Consider the following 17231-nt stretch of genomic DNA (forward strand, 5'->3'; position numbering starts at 1 on the left):
AGAGAGAGAGAGAGAGAGAGAGAGAGAGAGAGAGAGAGAGAGAGAGAATAGATAGGTATCAACAGGTAAAAAAGATAGATAAATAGAGAGAGAATAGAAATCCATAGGTGAAAAAAAAAAGATATCCACGAGTTAAAAACAGGTAGATATAGATTAAAAAATAGATAGGTATCCACAGATAAAAAAGATAGATATGTAATAGATATCCATAGTAAAAAAAGATAGCTAGAAAGATAAAGAATAGATAGAAATCCATAGTTAAAAAAAAAAGATATCCAAGGGTTAAAAACAGATAGATATAGATAGAGAATAGATAGGTATCCATAGGTTAAAAAAAAATAGAGGGGCAGCTAGGTGGCACAGTGGATAGAGCACTGGCCTTGGAGTCAGGAGGACCTTAGTTCAAATCCGACCTTAGACACATAACACTTAACTAGCTGTGTGACTTTGGGCGAGTCATTTAACCCCAATTGCCTCTCCAAAGAATAAATAAATAGATAGATAGATAGATAGATAGATATGTAAATAAATAAATGAATGAATGAATAAATAAATAAGATAGAGAATAGATATCCATATGTAAAAAATATATAGATAGACAGACAGACAGATATCAGGGTAGAAAAATAGATAATAGAGCAGTCATAAGAATTTACTACGTGCCAGACACTGTGCTAGGTATTAGGAATACAAACAGAAGCAAATCAGCGCCTCCCTCAAGGAGTTTCCATTCTAATAGGGAAAGGCATTGGGAGCGGAACCACACTGTGACAGAAGAGAAGCCTAGCACTGCTTGGTATCCCCAGCTATCTTATTTTTCTTTAGGAAAGGACCTGTACTTTGCCACAAGATGTTGGAGCAGGGACTATTTTAGGAGAGCTGATCTTAGAAGACTCATGCCTATCCACTGTAACAATGTCTCTTGACACAAATGAAAAGTTTCCTTTTTCGGTTTCCCCTCCTAGGGCTGTAGGTGATCCCAACACAAACTGATTGCTAAATACACATCACAAAACTCCAGAGTTCTTATCATGACAATCCTAGGCTGCCTGACCTAGAACTAGGGGGGAAATTAGTAAAATAAAGCCAGTATCTTACCAAAGAACTGCTGCTTTTGATTACTGAACGTCAAAAAGTGATTTTTGAAAGATCGTGGGGAATAGGAAAGAATTGTAGGACTGGAGAAGGGCAAATGGTTGGACCTGGGTTTGAATCCTCTGCTACCTCCTACTTACGTGTCCATAGGCAAGTCAATTCTCTGGACCTCAGTCTCCTCATCTGTAAAATAAAGGGGTGGGTCTAGATGAGCTCCAAGTTCCCTCCAGAATTAAATCCATAATCCTTTAATATAACACTGTTCACTAGAGCAGCTTTGGAGTGCATATCCCTGTTGGAACATATCTAAGGGGATTTGGTTACAGAATTTCCAAAGCAACCTCTCTGAAGGCTGAAGGTACCTTGAAAGTGGTACCCAATAGGGCAGCTAGGTGGTGCAGTGGATAGACCTCCGACCTTGGAGTCAGGAGGACCTGAGTTCAAATGTGGCCTGAGACACTTGGCACTTACTAGCTCTGTGACCCTGGGGAAGTCACTTAACCCCAATTGCCTTACCAAAAAAAAAAAAAAAAAAAAAAAAGGAAAAGAAAGTGGTACCCAAGGCTCCCAGTAAAGACATAGCAAGATTTTCCCACCATAACTTTCTCCTTCAGCACACTTAGCATTTCAACAATTTTTTAATGTTCTTGACATGTAATGCTGAGTATCTATGTGATAACTATTTTTTTTGTTTTATCTCCTACTAGATTAGAAACTCCTTGAGGGCAGGAACTCTATATTAGCTAATCTGTACCATTGTAGCTAATCTGCATCTCCTCAGGACTACATTGTAGTACAATGTAGTCAATGTTTGTTGAATAAATGAATGAATTTTGCCCTGTCCCTAAAAACCAAAGCTTACAACTGATTAGAAAGCACAGCTCAGAAGTGTCTGAATTACTATCTCACCCTTCATTGGGAACAATATTTCTCCATCTGGTTTCCAGGGCTTGGTAATAGAGGATTTCATTCTATTCTATTCAACAAGCATTTATTGAAAAGGTGGAAGGATCTCTGAAGCCCCTTGAGTTAGAGGGTCTAGACTCAAATCCCAGCGTGACTACTTATCCATTTAACCCTAGGCACGTGACCTCACCTTGTGAGCTTCTGCTTACTCTTCTGCAAAATGAGTACTCGGGATAAAAGAGCTCCAGTGTCCCTTCCTGTCCTACGTACTGCTACCTTTTTAGTACCCATTGTGTGCATAGCACCTAGGGACAACTAGGTCGTGCAGGACCTGGAATCAGAAAGACCTGAGCTCAAATCTGATCTCAAATACTTACTAACTGTGTGACCCTGGGCACTAAGTCACTTAACCTCTGTTTGCCTCAGTTTCCTCAACTGTAAAATGAGGAATAATAGCCCTTATCTCCCAGGGTTGTGAGAATCAAATGAGATATTTGTAAAGAGCTTAGCACAGTGGCTGGCACATAGTAAGTGTATAAAGATGTTAGCTATTTTATTTTTTTCATTATCATATAATATTTGTAAAGAGTAGCAAGCAAAAATATTTTTTGTGAGGATCAAATGAGATAATAATTGTAAAGCACTTAACATAGTGCTTGGGACGTAGTAGGCACTGTAGAAATACTTCTTCCCTTCCGCTAGGTTGTAGATGCAGAGATTAAATGAAACATGATCTCTGCCCTCAAAGAACTCACAGTCTGGTAGAGGGATACAACCTATGTACAAGTAATAATAATAAAACAAAACATTCATGAGAGGATTATATTATTACACCAGAGAGGTGCAGAGTACTGCATGAGGTGTGAGGTGAGGAGAGATTATTACTGAGAGGAGATAAGGGAAACCTTCTTAGAGGAGGTATCTGAGTTAGGATTGAAAGGATGGATAGGATTTCAAGAAAGGATAAAGATGGAAAGGAGGGCCTCCTAGGTAGAGGGAAAATATCACGAGCAAAGACAGAAATATGACAGTGCCAAGGAGTGCAGGGAATGGTTCAGTTTGACATGAGAAGAGGAGCGCATTATGAAAAAGATTAAAAAGTAAAGGCAGCACCAGATCACAGAGGGCCTTGAATGCCAGGCTAAGGAGTTTGGATTTTAAACAGTGGGCAGTTTTTATCAGAGGGACAATATACAGGTTCTGTGCACAAGGAAGATTAGTCTGGCGTCTGTGCAAAGGACAGAAACAGCTGCGAATGCTATCTGCTTTTTATCGACCTGGTTTGACCTGGAGAGGGATACAGAGAGACAGAGACAGAGAGAGAGGGTTTATTCTCAGAGAGGTTCCTCCCTTATCCCGCGTGTGTGTGTGTGTGTGTGTGTGTCTGTCTGTCTGTCTGTCAGCGTCTGTGTCCATGTGTCTGTAGTTATACAGATGTGTGCTTGAGTAAGTGTGAATGTGAACAAAAATTGCTTCTGGAGCCTGTCCCCCTCTGTCTGCCCTCCAGGTTATACCTCGCTGCAGGATGAGCTGCTCTCCCCGGCTTCCCTGCACTACACGCTGCCCTCTCCCTTGTGTGTAGATCAATATTGGAACGAGGTGGGCATCATTGACGCCATCCCCATGGCCCCCACGGAGCACGATGCCCTGATGGAAATGTCGGACATGCAGGTGTGGTCCTCAGGCCTCACCCCTTCCCTGGTCACCGCCGAAGACTCCTCTTTGGAGTGTAGCAAGGCAGAGGACTCTGACGCCACCGGAGACTGGCGGCTGCCGGGGCCGCTCCTGGAAGACCCCCAGGGCCCTGACCAGCTGGGCTCTCTGGAGCTCGTAGAGGACGACACAGTGGATTCAGACGCCACAAATGGCCTTATCGATTTGCTCGACCAGGAGGAAGGTCAGAGGTCAGAAGAGAAGCTGCCAGGTGGTGAGAGGCAGGATGAGTCAGCCGGCAAGGGATGGGATTCAGAGCATGAAGTGTCTCTTCTTTCAGGCCAGCAGAGAGTACAAGCTCGAATCACAGAATCCCCTACCGTGAGCCGGGTCATGGAGAAGAGCCACGACAGGTGAGTAGTATTTCTGCCACTTCAGTTGCTCTCCTGAGACAACTGGCCCCAGTGAGGGATCCATCCGGGCACTTTGAAATGAGACACTATAGGGTAATGAAGACTAGACTAGGAGTCAAAGATCTTGGGTCCTATTACCTATTAGGAACCCCAGTGGATAGAGCGCCAGACCTGGAGTTAGGAAGTTCAAATCAGACACTTCCTAGCTGTGTGACCCTAGGCAAGTCACTTAACCCTGTTTGCCTCAGTTTCCTCATCTGTAAAATGGCGATAGTAATAGTACCCACCTCCCAGAGTTGTTGTGAGGATCAAATGAGATAATAATGTAAAGTCCTTAGCTTGGTGCCTGGCACGTGGTAGGTGCTGTATAAATGTTAGCCATTATTACTATTATTACCAGCTCTCCCCCAATTTATTGTGTCAAATCCACACAATTTGGTAGATTCTGTCAGGTGACTGCTATGTGCAGAATGCCATGTTCTAGTTGCTTGGAGAGGTACACATAAGCAAGATGTCCCTGCCCTCAAGGAGCTTACAATCGAGGGATTCAGGGAGAGAAAAATAACTAGATAACTATATTACAATGTGATCAGCATGTAGGATGGAATGAGAAAATGAGAAAACCAGTTCACATAACTGAAAAAAAGTCTTAATTTAATGTAGTACAAGGACTTAACCTAGAGAATACTGAAGTTCTAGTCATGGAAAATTCTTCTGGCAACTACTTGATATAAGGGAATTAGTTGTAATAACTTCTGCCCCAAGATATTTTTATGGAAATGATGAAAACTATAAATTCTGTCCTACCTAAAGTCACCTTGGTCGTTGAATCTGCAGCTTTTATGACTGTTGATTTCCACTGGAATTAATAGAAATTAGGGGCTGTAAAATTGTACCTTGCCCAGCTGCTGAATGAAGAAAACCAAAAAGGGAAAAAAAAGTGCATTGGGGAATTTATTCTCGTTTCTATGCAGATGACTCCCAGGTCTATATATCTAGTCCTGATCTCTCCCCTGAATTCCAGTCTCATATCCTCAACTGCGATTGAACCTTGAGGGAGCTAGGTTGCCTAATGGTTAGAGCTCTGGGCCTGAAGTCAGGAAGATCTGAGTTCAAATCAGTTTCAGATGCTTCCTGGCTATGTGACCTGGGGCAAGTCACTTAACTTCCATTTGCCTCTGTTTCCTCATCTGTAAATTGGGATAATCATAGCACCCATCTCCCAGGCTTGTGAGGGTCAAATGAGAGGATATTTGTAAAGTGCTTAACACGACGTCTGGCATGTGGGCACCTTTTGCTGTTCAGTGGTGTCCAACTTTTCATGACCCGTTTGGAGCTTTCTTGGCAAAGATACTCGAGTGGTTTGCCATTTCCTTCTCCAGCTCATTCTGCAGGTGAGGAAATTTTAATGATACAGCATTTTAATGTGTGCTTACTTCTCTCCTTCCTCATGCTAGATTCAGAGTCAGAGGATCTTTATCACAATTCCAACTCTGATACTTACCACCTATGTGACCTCAAGCATGTCTTTGCTTCTCTGGGCCTCAGTTTCCTCAGCAGTAAATTAATAGTAATAACAATAATAACATATAACATGTGCTACACTTTTTACAATTACTGTCTCATTTGCTCCTCACTAGGAGGAAGGTGCTATTATTAGCATTGTAGAATCAGAGAGTTGGACCAGATGATCTCTAAGGTCCTTTCCAACTCTGTCACTTTGATGGTTTGATCCTATGGTTTCCTACTAGATGATCAGAGACATCTCAACCCGAATGTCCTACAGGTCCTATTCCTAATGTTCCTACTCCTGTCAAGGGCTCCATCATTCTTCCAGTCGTCCCAAATCCCAGTCTCAGTCGTTCTCTACCTTTCCCGTTCCCCTTACCCTCTCCCAATATCCAATCAGTTGCTAAGTCTTGGTAGTACTGCCATATCTGTCCCCTTATCGTCCCTCTCATGGCTACCACCCTATTTTAGGACCTCTTTACCTCTCGACTAATCTATTGCCAGAACTCTTATTTGGATTCCTTGCCTCCTCCTTCTTAATTCATCCTGCACCCAGTTGTTGGATTGATGGTTCTAAAACTGCCCCTTCTCCATTCTTGGAATGCACTTCCTCCTTTCCTCTGCTCCTTAGAATGCCTGGCTTCAGGGCAGCAAGGTGGCTCAGTGGATAGAGTGCCAGCCCTGGAGTCAGGAGCACTAGACGAATACTAGTTATTATTATTATTATTATTTCAAGGCAGCTAGGTGGTGCAGTGGATAGAGTGCTGGGTTTGGAGTCAAAAAGATCTGTGTTTAAATATGGCCTTAGACCCTTACTAACTGTGTGACCCTGGGCAAGACATGAAAACTTATTTGCCTCAGTTTCCTCAACTGTAAAATGAGCTGGATAAGGAAATGGCAAACCACTCCAGTATCTTTGCCAAGAAAACCCCAAATGTGGTCGCAGACAGTCGAACATGACTGAAACAACTGAACAACATGTACCAGGCACTTTGCTAAGAACTTTACGAATATCGTCTCATTTAATCCACACAATGACCCTATAAGATAGGTGCTATTATTATCCCCATTTTACAGGTGTGGAAACTGAGGCATACAGAGGTTTAGTGACTGGTCCAGGGTCACACAGCTAGTAAGTATCTGAAGCTGTATTTGAACTCGGGTTTTTCCTGTCTATAGGCCCAGTGCTCTGTGCACTATGGCACCACCTAGAGGCTTCTGATTCCATGTTCTAACATTCCCAGTCGCAGGCTATCTCCTAGCTGTTCAAAGAGTCAAGGAGGGCCCTAATAACTGTGGGCAGCTTAAAACAGAAAAAAACTAGGGTCATTGTCTAGCTGAGTCCCCCGCCTTCCCCACTTGGATCAAAGATCCCATCAAAGTCTTGTACACAGTAAAGGGACAAAATTTCTACAGAAAATTGGATGCAAAACTCCTGTTTAGATTTCCAAATGAGTCCCTTTGTATAATTTGACCCATACACAGCAGATATTTCTTCTTAAGGGATAAAAATAAGATGTTGGTGTCCCCCTAGGCAGTTACATGGTACAGTGCATAGCATTCTGGGCTCAGAGTCAGAAAGTCTTGAGTTCAAAAAAGGCCATAGACACTAACTGTATAACCCTGGGCAAGTCGCTTAACTGCTATCTGCCTCAGTTTCTTCAACTGTAAAATGTCGGTAATAATGATACCTACCTCCCAGGGTTGTTTTGAGGATCAAATAAAATGCCATTTATAAGACACTTGGCACAGCGTCTGGCGTCACTTAATAAAAGCGTCTTTGCTTCCTTCCCCTGAAAGGAAGAGCAGATTCACAACAGCTCATGCTCACAGACTCTCAGAACTGGAAGGAAGTTCACAGGTCTTATCTTTTAATCTCTACCCAAGTCATGAATTCCCCCCTACAACATTCCCTATTGGTTTATCTTCCATCCTCTGGTGATGGCAAAATCACTACCTGCTAACACAGTCCATCCCACTTTGGGAAACTAATTGGTAGGAAGTTTTTCCTTCTATTAAACCAAAATCTTCCTCCCTCTACTTCCTCCCACCTTTCCCCATCTTCTTTCTTAGTTTCTACTCTCCAGGGCCAAGGAGAACTAAGGTGAGCTCAGTCTCTGTTTGGTGTACTCTAGGGCTGTAGCATCCAACTCAAAGAGAAACAAGAGCCGCTGAACCATATGTAAGGATCCCTTATTGTTGTTTGGTCTTTTTCAATCACGTCTGACTCTTTGCAATCCCATTTGGGATTTTCTTGGCAGAAATACTGGAGTGGTTTGCCATTTCCTTCTCCAGCTCATTTTACAGATGAGGAAACTGAGGCAAACTGGATTAGTGACTTGCCCAGGGTCATACAGCTAGTAAATGTCTGAGGCCGGATTTGAACTCACAAAGTTGAGTCTTCCTGACTTCAGGCCCACCAATACATCCACTATGCCACCTAGATGCCCACAAGTTGCATATTCACTTGGAAACCACACATGCTTATGTATTTCTTTTTCTAAGTAATACATAGACCCAATAAAATCTGATAGGAACTACATTTAAATGTGGTTTGGGCATACTCAGGAGTGCTATGGGCCACATGTCTTTAGCACCTCGGTTCTAGGGGACCCCTAACTGTCTACTACAAAGACTATTATCAGTTGTGTGTGTGTGTGTTGGCACACATTCTCAGTCTAAGTTTGGCTAGGCCATAGAGATACTCAGTGTTTCCCACCATTTTGAATGGGGGGGGTGGAGGCAGGGAGAGTGTCTGGAGCAGGCAACCATGTGACTAGACTGCTCTTTCTCTTCCCCAACCATTGCCTGCTGGTGTGGGCTCCAGAACAAAGGACTGGGACACAGATGGCTCTTTCATCTCCTACCTGAAAGATGCTGCACAGAGCTCTTGGCAAGAGGAGGTCACAGGGAGCCCACACTCAATCCAGAGAACAGTGACCACCATCCCCTCTGTAAAAGGCCTGGAGCCCAGTGGGTCTCAGGACTATGAGAAAATCCTGACGTCCACAGTAGAGCACATGGGAGTCGACTCATTGGAACTGTCAGAGTCTGAGAGTCCCCTGACTGAGAAAGAGCAGAGACACTCGCCTGTCGTGAGTCAGAGCTACGGAAAACAGATGGAAGAAGCTGAGAGGGCCTTCACCAGGATAGTCGAGGTAAGGGCCATGAAAGCAGCCGGGCAGCTACAGCCCCTTGTGGGTGTTCTTATGGAACTCCCCAAACACAAAACCAAGCATTTCATTCATTTCACTCAATCATGCCTAGACTCGACTCAATAGGAAAGCAAAGAGATAAAATTATTCTCTACCTTTCTATTTTGTTGAAACCTACTAGGTTTAATAGGCCTAAGGCAAGAGTCGTCAGTCACCACTAAGTCACATTTGACCAGTTCCCAACATAGGTATCTCTCTTTTCTCATTATCCCTTTCTCTTTATGCGCTGTTCTCTCTCCTTCCTTACTTCTTTCCTTCCTTTCCTTTCCTTCCTTCCTTTCTTTTTTCTTTTCCTTCCTCCTTCCTTCCCTCTTCTTTCCTTCCTTTCTTCTTTCCTTCCCTCCCTCCTTTCTTCCTTCCCTCATTCTTACTCCCTTCTTCCTCTTTCCTTCTTTCTTTCTCATCTTCTTCTCTTTCTCATAGACTCAAAAATCCTAGCTAGAAGGAACCTTAGAAATCATCTGCTCCAACTGCCTGCATTTTATAGATTAAAAAGAGCCTTTTTCATCTTTCAAAGAAGTAAAGGGACTTATCCAAGATCACATAGCTGGTAATTGACTGAGATGGGATCTGAACTCAACCTTTCTGCCTCTAAACTTAATGTTATTTCTACTACACCATATTTATCTGTTCTTCTCCTTCTCTCCCCTTTCCTAACTCTTCCTTGCCTTTGGCCTATCAGTGGCCATACAGGGTTATCACTACTCAGTAGGCCCCAAAGGCGGGGTAGATTCCAAGATAATCCCAGATTCCTGGGAACCTGTCAGAAGTTAAATAGTTTTATTTAGAATGCTGTCCTGCCAAATATGTGAGTGTTGGACTGGCTGCTGGTCTCCATTTATAACACTGATCTGCCACCCTGCATTCTCCCTAATTGGGTTTCTGCTGTACTCCAAATCCTTAGCACCTCCCCCCCACCAGCCTCTCCTAGGAAGGACTAGCAAAGGAGCTTCCAGGAACAGACACAGCCCAAAATGGGCCCTGCTACCATCAGAGGACCTAGCATTCCCTAGAAGAGGGATTGTTAACCTGAGGTCTATGGATGCCTTGGGAGTATAGATTTAGATGGGGGGAAATTACATCTTTATTTTCACTAACTTTTGTTTTCCTTTGTAATTCTATGTATTTTCTTTTATGCATTTAAAAACATGATTCTGAGAAGGGATATGTAGGTTTCACCAGACTGTCCAAGGGGGTTGAGAAACATTAAGATTTAGGCCTGGAAGGGCCCTTAGAGGTCATTTAGCTCAAGGATTCTTACCTTGAGGTCCATAGATCCTCCAAGGAGCCTGCAGATAGATTCCAGGGGGTCCATGAATGTGGTTTGAGAAAAAAAATCACATCCTTATTTTCACTATTTTGCTGTTGTTCAAGCCTTTTAGTTGTATCCAACCCTTCATGACCCCATTTGGAGTTTTCTTGGCAGATACAGGATTAGTTTGCCATTTCCTTCTTAAGTTCATTTTACAGATGAGGAAACTGAGGCAAATAGGGTTAAGTGACTTGACTTACCCAGGGTCACACAGCTAGGAAGTGTCTGAGGCTGGATTTGAACGTGGGTCTTCCTGACTCCAGACCTGGCACTCCATCCACTGTGTCATGCAGCTATCCCACATAGCTAATAAGTGAACTTAATTCACAAGATTAAGAGCTGGGATTTAATAAATTCACAAAATTAAAATCAGGAAGGAACCTGAGAGAGCATCTGGTCCAACTCTCTCATTTTATAGATGAGGAAATGGAGGTTCAAAGAGGACAGATGATATTCCCAAGATCACATGGTGGCAAACAGAGGCAGGATTCAAACCCCGTTCCTCTGACTCTAGCTCCAGGCTTTTTCTTGATCCTTGACCCTGTATTCTTTCCCCTAAATGGCCTTGAAAAGATGAGCCCCTAATGTAGAACGTAGGGTTACTTGAATTAACAATAGCAGTAATTTTTTGGTTATCTGTGCACACATAACGTAACACCTGTGTGGTTATAAAGGAAGTCCATACACATCTCTGCTCTCTGATGGCTTACAGTCAGAAAGGGGATAACATGGACAAAAAATTTAAGGGCATGCAATTCAATTCAGCTAACACTGATTAAGCACCTACTATGTGCTAAGCACTGGGGGATACACAAACAAAAAATGAGGATAAAAATGAAAACAACCCCTGTCCCCAAGGACCTTAAATTCTACTGGGGGACATGTATGCAGATAATAGTCAACATTTCTATAGGTCTTTAAGGTTTGCAAAACACCTTATGAATATTGTCTCATTTGATCCTCACAAAAATCCTGAGAGGTAAGGAAGAAGGAGGAGGAGGAGGAGGGAGGAGAAGAGGAAAAGAAAGAAGATGAAGAAGAAAAGGAAAAGAAGAAGAACTAGCATTTGTATAGTGCCTCCTACTGTGTTAACCACTTTACAAATATTATCCAATTTATTCTTCACAACAACCCTGGGAGGTATTATTATCCCCATTTTATAAATGAGAAAACAGAAGTAGACAAAAGTTAAGTGTCTTTCCTAGGTCACAAATACTAAGTGTCTGGATTTAAACTCGGGTCTTTTAGACTCCAGGCCCAGCGTTTCAACGCCCCATGTGGGAGAGGGCCCTTAATGAATCAGCTTTCAATAATGCTAGAGAATCCAAGAAGCAGAGAGGAGGCGTGAGAACATTGCATGGGGCAAAGGCATGGGGGAAGGAAGTGAGATGTCAAGGACAGAGAACAGGCTGATTTCCCGTTAGACTGTAAGTTTTTGTAGGGCAGGGACTGTTTTTTGCCTCAGTGCTTGGCACATAGTAGGTGTTCAATAAATGTTTGTTGAGTGACTGATTTGACTGGAATGTAGAGGTGTTTGAGGAATAAGGAGAAATCTGGAAGAAGAAACTGGAGAATGAGGCATCAATTAAATAAATTATTTCTATAATATACAAGTGAAAGGGGGTGGGGCAGGGAATAGTGAAGCAAAACCAAGGCCCTTCTAGGTCGAGGGGAATCACCCCCTCTCCTCCACTTGGCCCAGCTGCCTGGACTAAGTTCCATAATGTGTTCACCCAACACCACTTACATAAATCACTTTCTCCCTGAGCTTATTTTTGAAAGAAACCCTGCATTTCCAGGGCCAATCCAAAGCCCTCAGCTCTGGTGGTAAGTGGGTGAGTTTCTATCACCCCAGGTCCCAGACCAGCAGCCTTAAAATGCACCAGATGCATTTCCTGACCTGATTTTCTCTCAAGTCCCTGAATTTTCCCATCAGTGAAGAGCCCCCAACAGCGGGCCCTCTCTTTGGCAGGAGGTGCCCAGGCACTCATCCAGCATAAAGAAAGACTCCTAAAAGAAAAACAACTGAGTAAGACCCTCATCTACTGATCCTAGAAGAAGAAGGAAGGGCGGAGAAGCCGGTGGTGTCACTTTCCTGGGCATAAGTGACTTTGACATGAGCGTCTAGCTCAGAGGACAGCTGCACCTGCCTGCTTCCTTCTTGCCCAAATGAACAGCCCCAGCCAGCTGGTATGCAGGGGCTAAAATTACAGGGCCATGACGTCACCCTTGGGCCCAGCCTGGGATGGCTGTGTCGGAGGGCGGATGCACAGACCCAGGGCTGCTCTGGTTGTAGGGCTCCTCCCTTCCATTGTTTTCCTGAAGCCTCGCACCCCCAAAAAAGAACTAGATGAAGTGAGCTCATGAACCCAGGGAGAGAATGCAAAGTCAGATCCCCTCTGTAGCTGGGCCATTGGCACCACTTGGCACCCCCAGGCCGGGACAGTGAAGTGGCAGCAAGGATGTGGACCTTTGTTACCCAGCTCTTGGTCACCCTGGTGCTGCTAAGCTTTTTCCTGGTCAGTTGTCAGAATGTCATGCACATCGTCCGGGGCTCTCTGTACTACATGCTGAAGCATTTACATCAGGAGCTGGACAAGGAGCTAGGGGAGGACGAGAGCCTGAGTGATGATGAGGAATCTGTCTCCACCAGGGTGGTGCGGCGTCGGGTCATTTTGAAGGTAAAGGCTAGGCGGAGGGGTAGGGAGAGCCCCTTCAGCGGGCAGGGGCCCAGAGAGGCCTCTACAGAGATTCAGGGGGAAGAGGAGAGGGGTGGATGGAAGCCTTAAGACCCCCAGGAGAGGAGGAAGAAGGACAAAGAGAGTGAGGCCCGCTCTGTGGCTCTGATTCCCCGTTGGGAGGCAGATATGTGTCCGTGATACAGTCAAGTGGCCCCAGTCCTAGGTGGTGGAGGGTGGGAGGTGGTGAGGTCAGAATGTCTGGGTGCTGGTCCCAAGCCCATCACTTATCAGCTTGGTTGGGCAAGTCACTCAACCTCATAGATTCCTACATTATTAGAATGCTAAGTCCCTTGAATACAGGGATTGTTAATTATGTGTTCTACTTTCTGTCCTCAATCTAGTGCTCTTGCCCTTTTCTGGGAGGGGAACAGACCTATAATTTCACAGAGAGAAAACTCCCCGTACCAGTGCAGCATTTGCTCCAAAATTTAGCCACCAGTTGCCTAGGGGTACTAAGAAGTTAAAACCTAGGCCAGGGTCACATAACCAGTGTGTGCCTGAGGTAGGACTGGAACCCAGGTCTTCCTAATTCCTACATTACCCCATATTGCCTCTTACCTTGCATGCAGTAGATGCTTAATTGATGTTTGTTGGATTGGTTGAATTGCAGGTAACCTAACTCAGCTAGTCCAACACCACCCCACTCCCACCACCATGATTTAGGTGGAGAAATTATTTCCTGAGCTTTGATTTCTTCATCTATAAAATGGGAATAAGAACACCTCTTCTGACTATTTCTCAGGGCTGTTGTGAGGTTCAGATGAGATAACAGATATAAAAGTACTTTGTAAAACTATAATATTGCAATGGTTTTAAACCAGGGTTCTTTAATCTCTTTTTGTGGCATAGACCCCTTTGGCAGTTTGGTCAAGCCCCTTCTCCAAATCATATTTTTAAATGTGTAAGATAAAATACACAGTTGTACAAAGGAAACAAATTCTACTGAAATACCATTATCAATTTTCTTTTTTTAATTTTTTATTCATTTAGAACCTAAATACAAAACAAGTTTTTAAAAGAACATTTCCGTGTATATAGCCCAACATAAAGAGAGGATTCAGTATAAAGTCATGAATTTATATTTCAGACTGTTTACTTTAAAAAAAAAACAACTATGTAATAAAAACTGAAGATTGTTTTCAAAACTACCCTGCTTCTCTGTGCTTCCTTCTAAGTTTTCTTTTGTTCTCTGCTGTGCACTTTTAATTTTTTTCTCCCTCTCCACCCCACCCTAGAGAAGGCTACAATTAAACTAGATATAGTCATATAAAAATGCTCTAAATCTTTATTGCTTGGAAAACTGCAAATTAAAATGTCTTTTAAAAAAAAAGTTCACAACTCTAGGTTAAGACCTTCTGCTTTAGAAGGTGTGTGATTCAGGGGCAGCTAGGTGACACAGTGGATAGAACACCTGCCCTGGAGTCAGGAGGACCTGAGTTCAAATCTGACCTCAGACACTTGACATTAGCTGTGTGACCTTGGGCAAGTCATTTAACCCCATTGCCTACAAAAAAAAGAAAAGATAAGAAGTGTGATTCAGTCAGTGTGTGTATTCCCTCCACAGATGCAGATGACACCTTCTCCTCGACACCTTAAAGAAAGTCTTCTTGGGTTGATATGGCCAAAAACACTCATGACCAGGTGGCCAATGTTCTGGTGATGAGGCTCTTGACACAGAGTTAGGTTGGTCCTTGGGCAACCAACACACAGTGCCCTTTACCAGGCCTGTTACACAAAATCTTTTCAGGGTGTTCCCACCTGTCACAGCTTCCTTTCCTTAGGCATAGCCTTCAGGAATTAGGCTTAAGAGGCATCTAGGTAGTCAGGAGGACCTGAGTTCAAATCTGACCTTGCATATTTAGTAGCTGTGTGACCCTGGGCAAGTCACTTAACCCTGAAAAGGAAGGAAGGAAGAAAGAAAAAAATGAAGGAAGGAGGAATTAGGCTTAGGTTAGTCTCTATACCAGGATGATTTTTGTGGTGTGAAACATATAAAATACTTTGGGAGGGAAGGAAGGAAGGAAAGAAGAAAGAAGGAATTAGGCTTAGGGTAGTCTCTATACCAAGATGACTTTTGTAGTGTCAAACATATAAAGTACTCTGCAAATGAGTGGTCCTGGCAGACCTGCCCAGGGCTCCCTCTGCCTCAAACCTTGTGGTCCTGCTCCATGTGGATCCCGTGCTCGGGTCAACCACCCACCATGCTCCCGTGTCCCTTCTATGATTATGGCGGCTGCTGATACTGCTGCATCTGTCACTGATCTGTTTTCTCCCCCATCTCCCTGCCCTCCTTACCTTACCACATCTGACATTTCCTCTTCTCTAACTCCAGGGGCATGAGTTTCAGGACATCCCAGGGGAACATGTGACTGAAGAGCAGTTCACTGACGAGCAAGGCAACATTGTCACAAAGAAGGTGAGTGCCCAGCTGGGTGGGGAAGGGTCCAACCAAACGGGAGCAGCGGGAACCTCTGCCCACCGAGAAGAGGAGGGGTGACATTCAATCCCACGAGCGCTTGAGGCTGCTTTTTCTTGCTCGCCCCAGGGGAGGGAGGCCACGGGAGAGGTTGAGTTCTCTGTGTCTTCTGGAAATAGTGACTGTCTTTCACAAACCAAATTTGGGACATGTGATCTCAGAGAGGAAATTCCCTTGGACAGCCCTTTTTCTTTTCTTGAAATCAAAACTGTCCCAGAATAAAAAAAAGTCCCAGGCATTCAGTCACTACAGAGATAGGGACAAGACCTGTGGTTTTATTGTTCCCTTTGACACGTGGATGAAGACACATTCTGCACCAAAGCAGGCGCCTTCCCTGCAACTCACAGACTTGGAGATGCACCTGGAGTGCTGACTAACACTGCCTAACCCATCGTGGGTTAGAGGTGGGATCTGAACCCAGGTCTTCTTGACCCCGAGGCTAGGATCTCTATCCATGACTCCCTGCTTGCTTCTTATGGTTACCATATCCCTGGCTAAACTAGATTTCATCTCTTGACAGAATTTCATAGGTTACACAGAACTTAATCCAACCCCATCATTTTATAAATAAAGAAACTGAGGCCCAGAAAAGTTAAGTGACTTAACTATAATAGGTAGCAGAGTCAAGATTCAAGCCCTGATCTTCTGTTTAGCCGTAACAACACAACAATAATAATAACTTTCATCGGATGTTCTTCCTATTACAATAGTTTACTTCAAAGGTTTTAGTGAGAAGGGTCCTTTACCCCTCCTACATTTTTTTTTCTTTTTAGGCAATTGGGGTTAAGTGACTTGCCCAGGGTTACACAGCTAGTGTCAAGTGTTTGGTCTGAGGCTGGATTTGAGCTCAGGTACTCCTGACTTCAGGGCCGGTGCTCTATCCACTGCACCACCTAGCTGCCCCACTTCCAACATTTTTGTTGCCTTATTCCTCAATGCTCTGCCTGCTTTGACCTAAAGCATTTCTTATAAGATCATAAATCCTAAGTTGGAAGGGCCCTTTAGACTTACCCCTCATTTTATGGCTGATGAACACCATCCTCCACTCCAACAAATGCCCCCATATTCCTCTGGGGTCTACCCACGCTAGCTTGTCAACGAAGACATCAGGTCAGGATGAAGAAATGGAGAGGAAAGGGAAGAAACAACATTCCCTACCTGAGAAGAGTCCTTTGTGGAGTAAGTGAAATGTAATAAGCAGAACTGGCCATAGTGCTGTGCGTGAAGGGCTCCCCTTGGCCCTGGGTCAGTCGGACAAAGGAGGAAACCCCATCTTTTCTCTCTTTCAGATCATCCGCAAAGTGGTTCAGCAGGTCAGCATATCTGGGGACACCGAGGAGCCGGAGGAGGTGAATACTGAGGGGTTTCTCCAGGAGCCCAGTGAGCTGGAAGCAGATATTGATGACTTTATAAAGCATGTCAAGGTATAAGCGGTCTCTGGCTTCTAAGGAGGCTCTTCTCACACTGGAGTCCTTGGGAAGACCTCAGCAGCTCTGTGGAGGCCAGAGCCTATCGCCACCTCTTTTTTCTGGTAGCCTGGACTCTTTTTATTTCTGGCTGTCTCTCATCTCTTCCAGCTCGGCTTGGGATTCCATTGTACCCTGTTTTCCACCCCCTTGGTCTCAGCTCCCTTGAGGCACCTCTGGAAGGAGGGAGAGCCAAGTGGCCATTCCTCCTTCTTTGAGAGCCTCGTTCTGACTGCCTGCCTTGCTGATCCCTTTTCCATCCTTTTGTCCCTGTTTTCCGTCTGTCTTTCTCTTTCCATGTGATCTGCCCTGCCTTCCTGCCTCTACTGCTGGCTCACCCTAGGCGGAGGTGAGAGGGAGTAGTACCCTGCGTTCGGAGCTGATTGAAGGGAGGAAGGGGGCTCAGATAGTGAAACGAGCAAGCCTGAAGAGGGGGAAGCAGTGA

General features: G+C 44.3%; 1 protein-coding gene across 1 annotated transcript in view; it reads left to right on the forward strand.

Moving 5' to 3' along the window:
• Positions 1-17231, forward strand: part of ANK1 (ankyrin 1) — a 305273-nt gene extending 288042 nt beyond the window's left edge. The window contains exons 39-43 of the mRNA XM_027865204.1: positions 3509-4067; positions 8404-8734; positions 15177-15260; positions 16610-16744; positions 17130-17231. Coding sequence (XP_027721005.1) covers positions 3509-4067; positions 8404-8734; positions 15177-15260; positions 16610-16744; positions 17130-17231 — 1211 coding nt within the window. The remainder of the gene's footprint in view (positions 1-3508; positions 4068-8403; positions 8735-15176; positions 15261-16609; positions 16745-17129) is intronic.

Source organism: Vombatus ursinus, unplaced genomic scaffold (genome assembly GCF_900497805.2).
Source record: "Vombatus ursinus unplaced genomic scaffold, bare-nosed wombat genome assembly UNPS02014778.1, whole genome shotgun sequence".
Lineage (NCBI taxonomy): Eukaryota > Metazoa > Chordata > Mammalia > Diprotodontia > Vombatidae > Vombatus > Vombatus ursinus.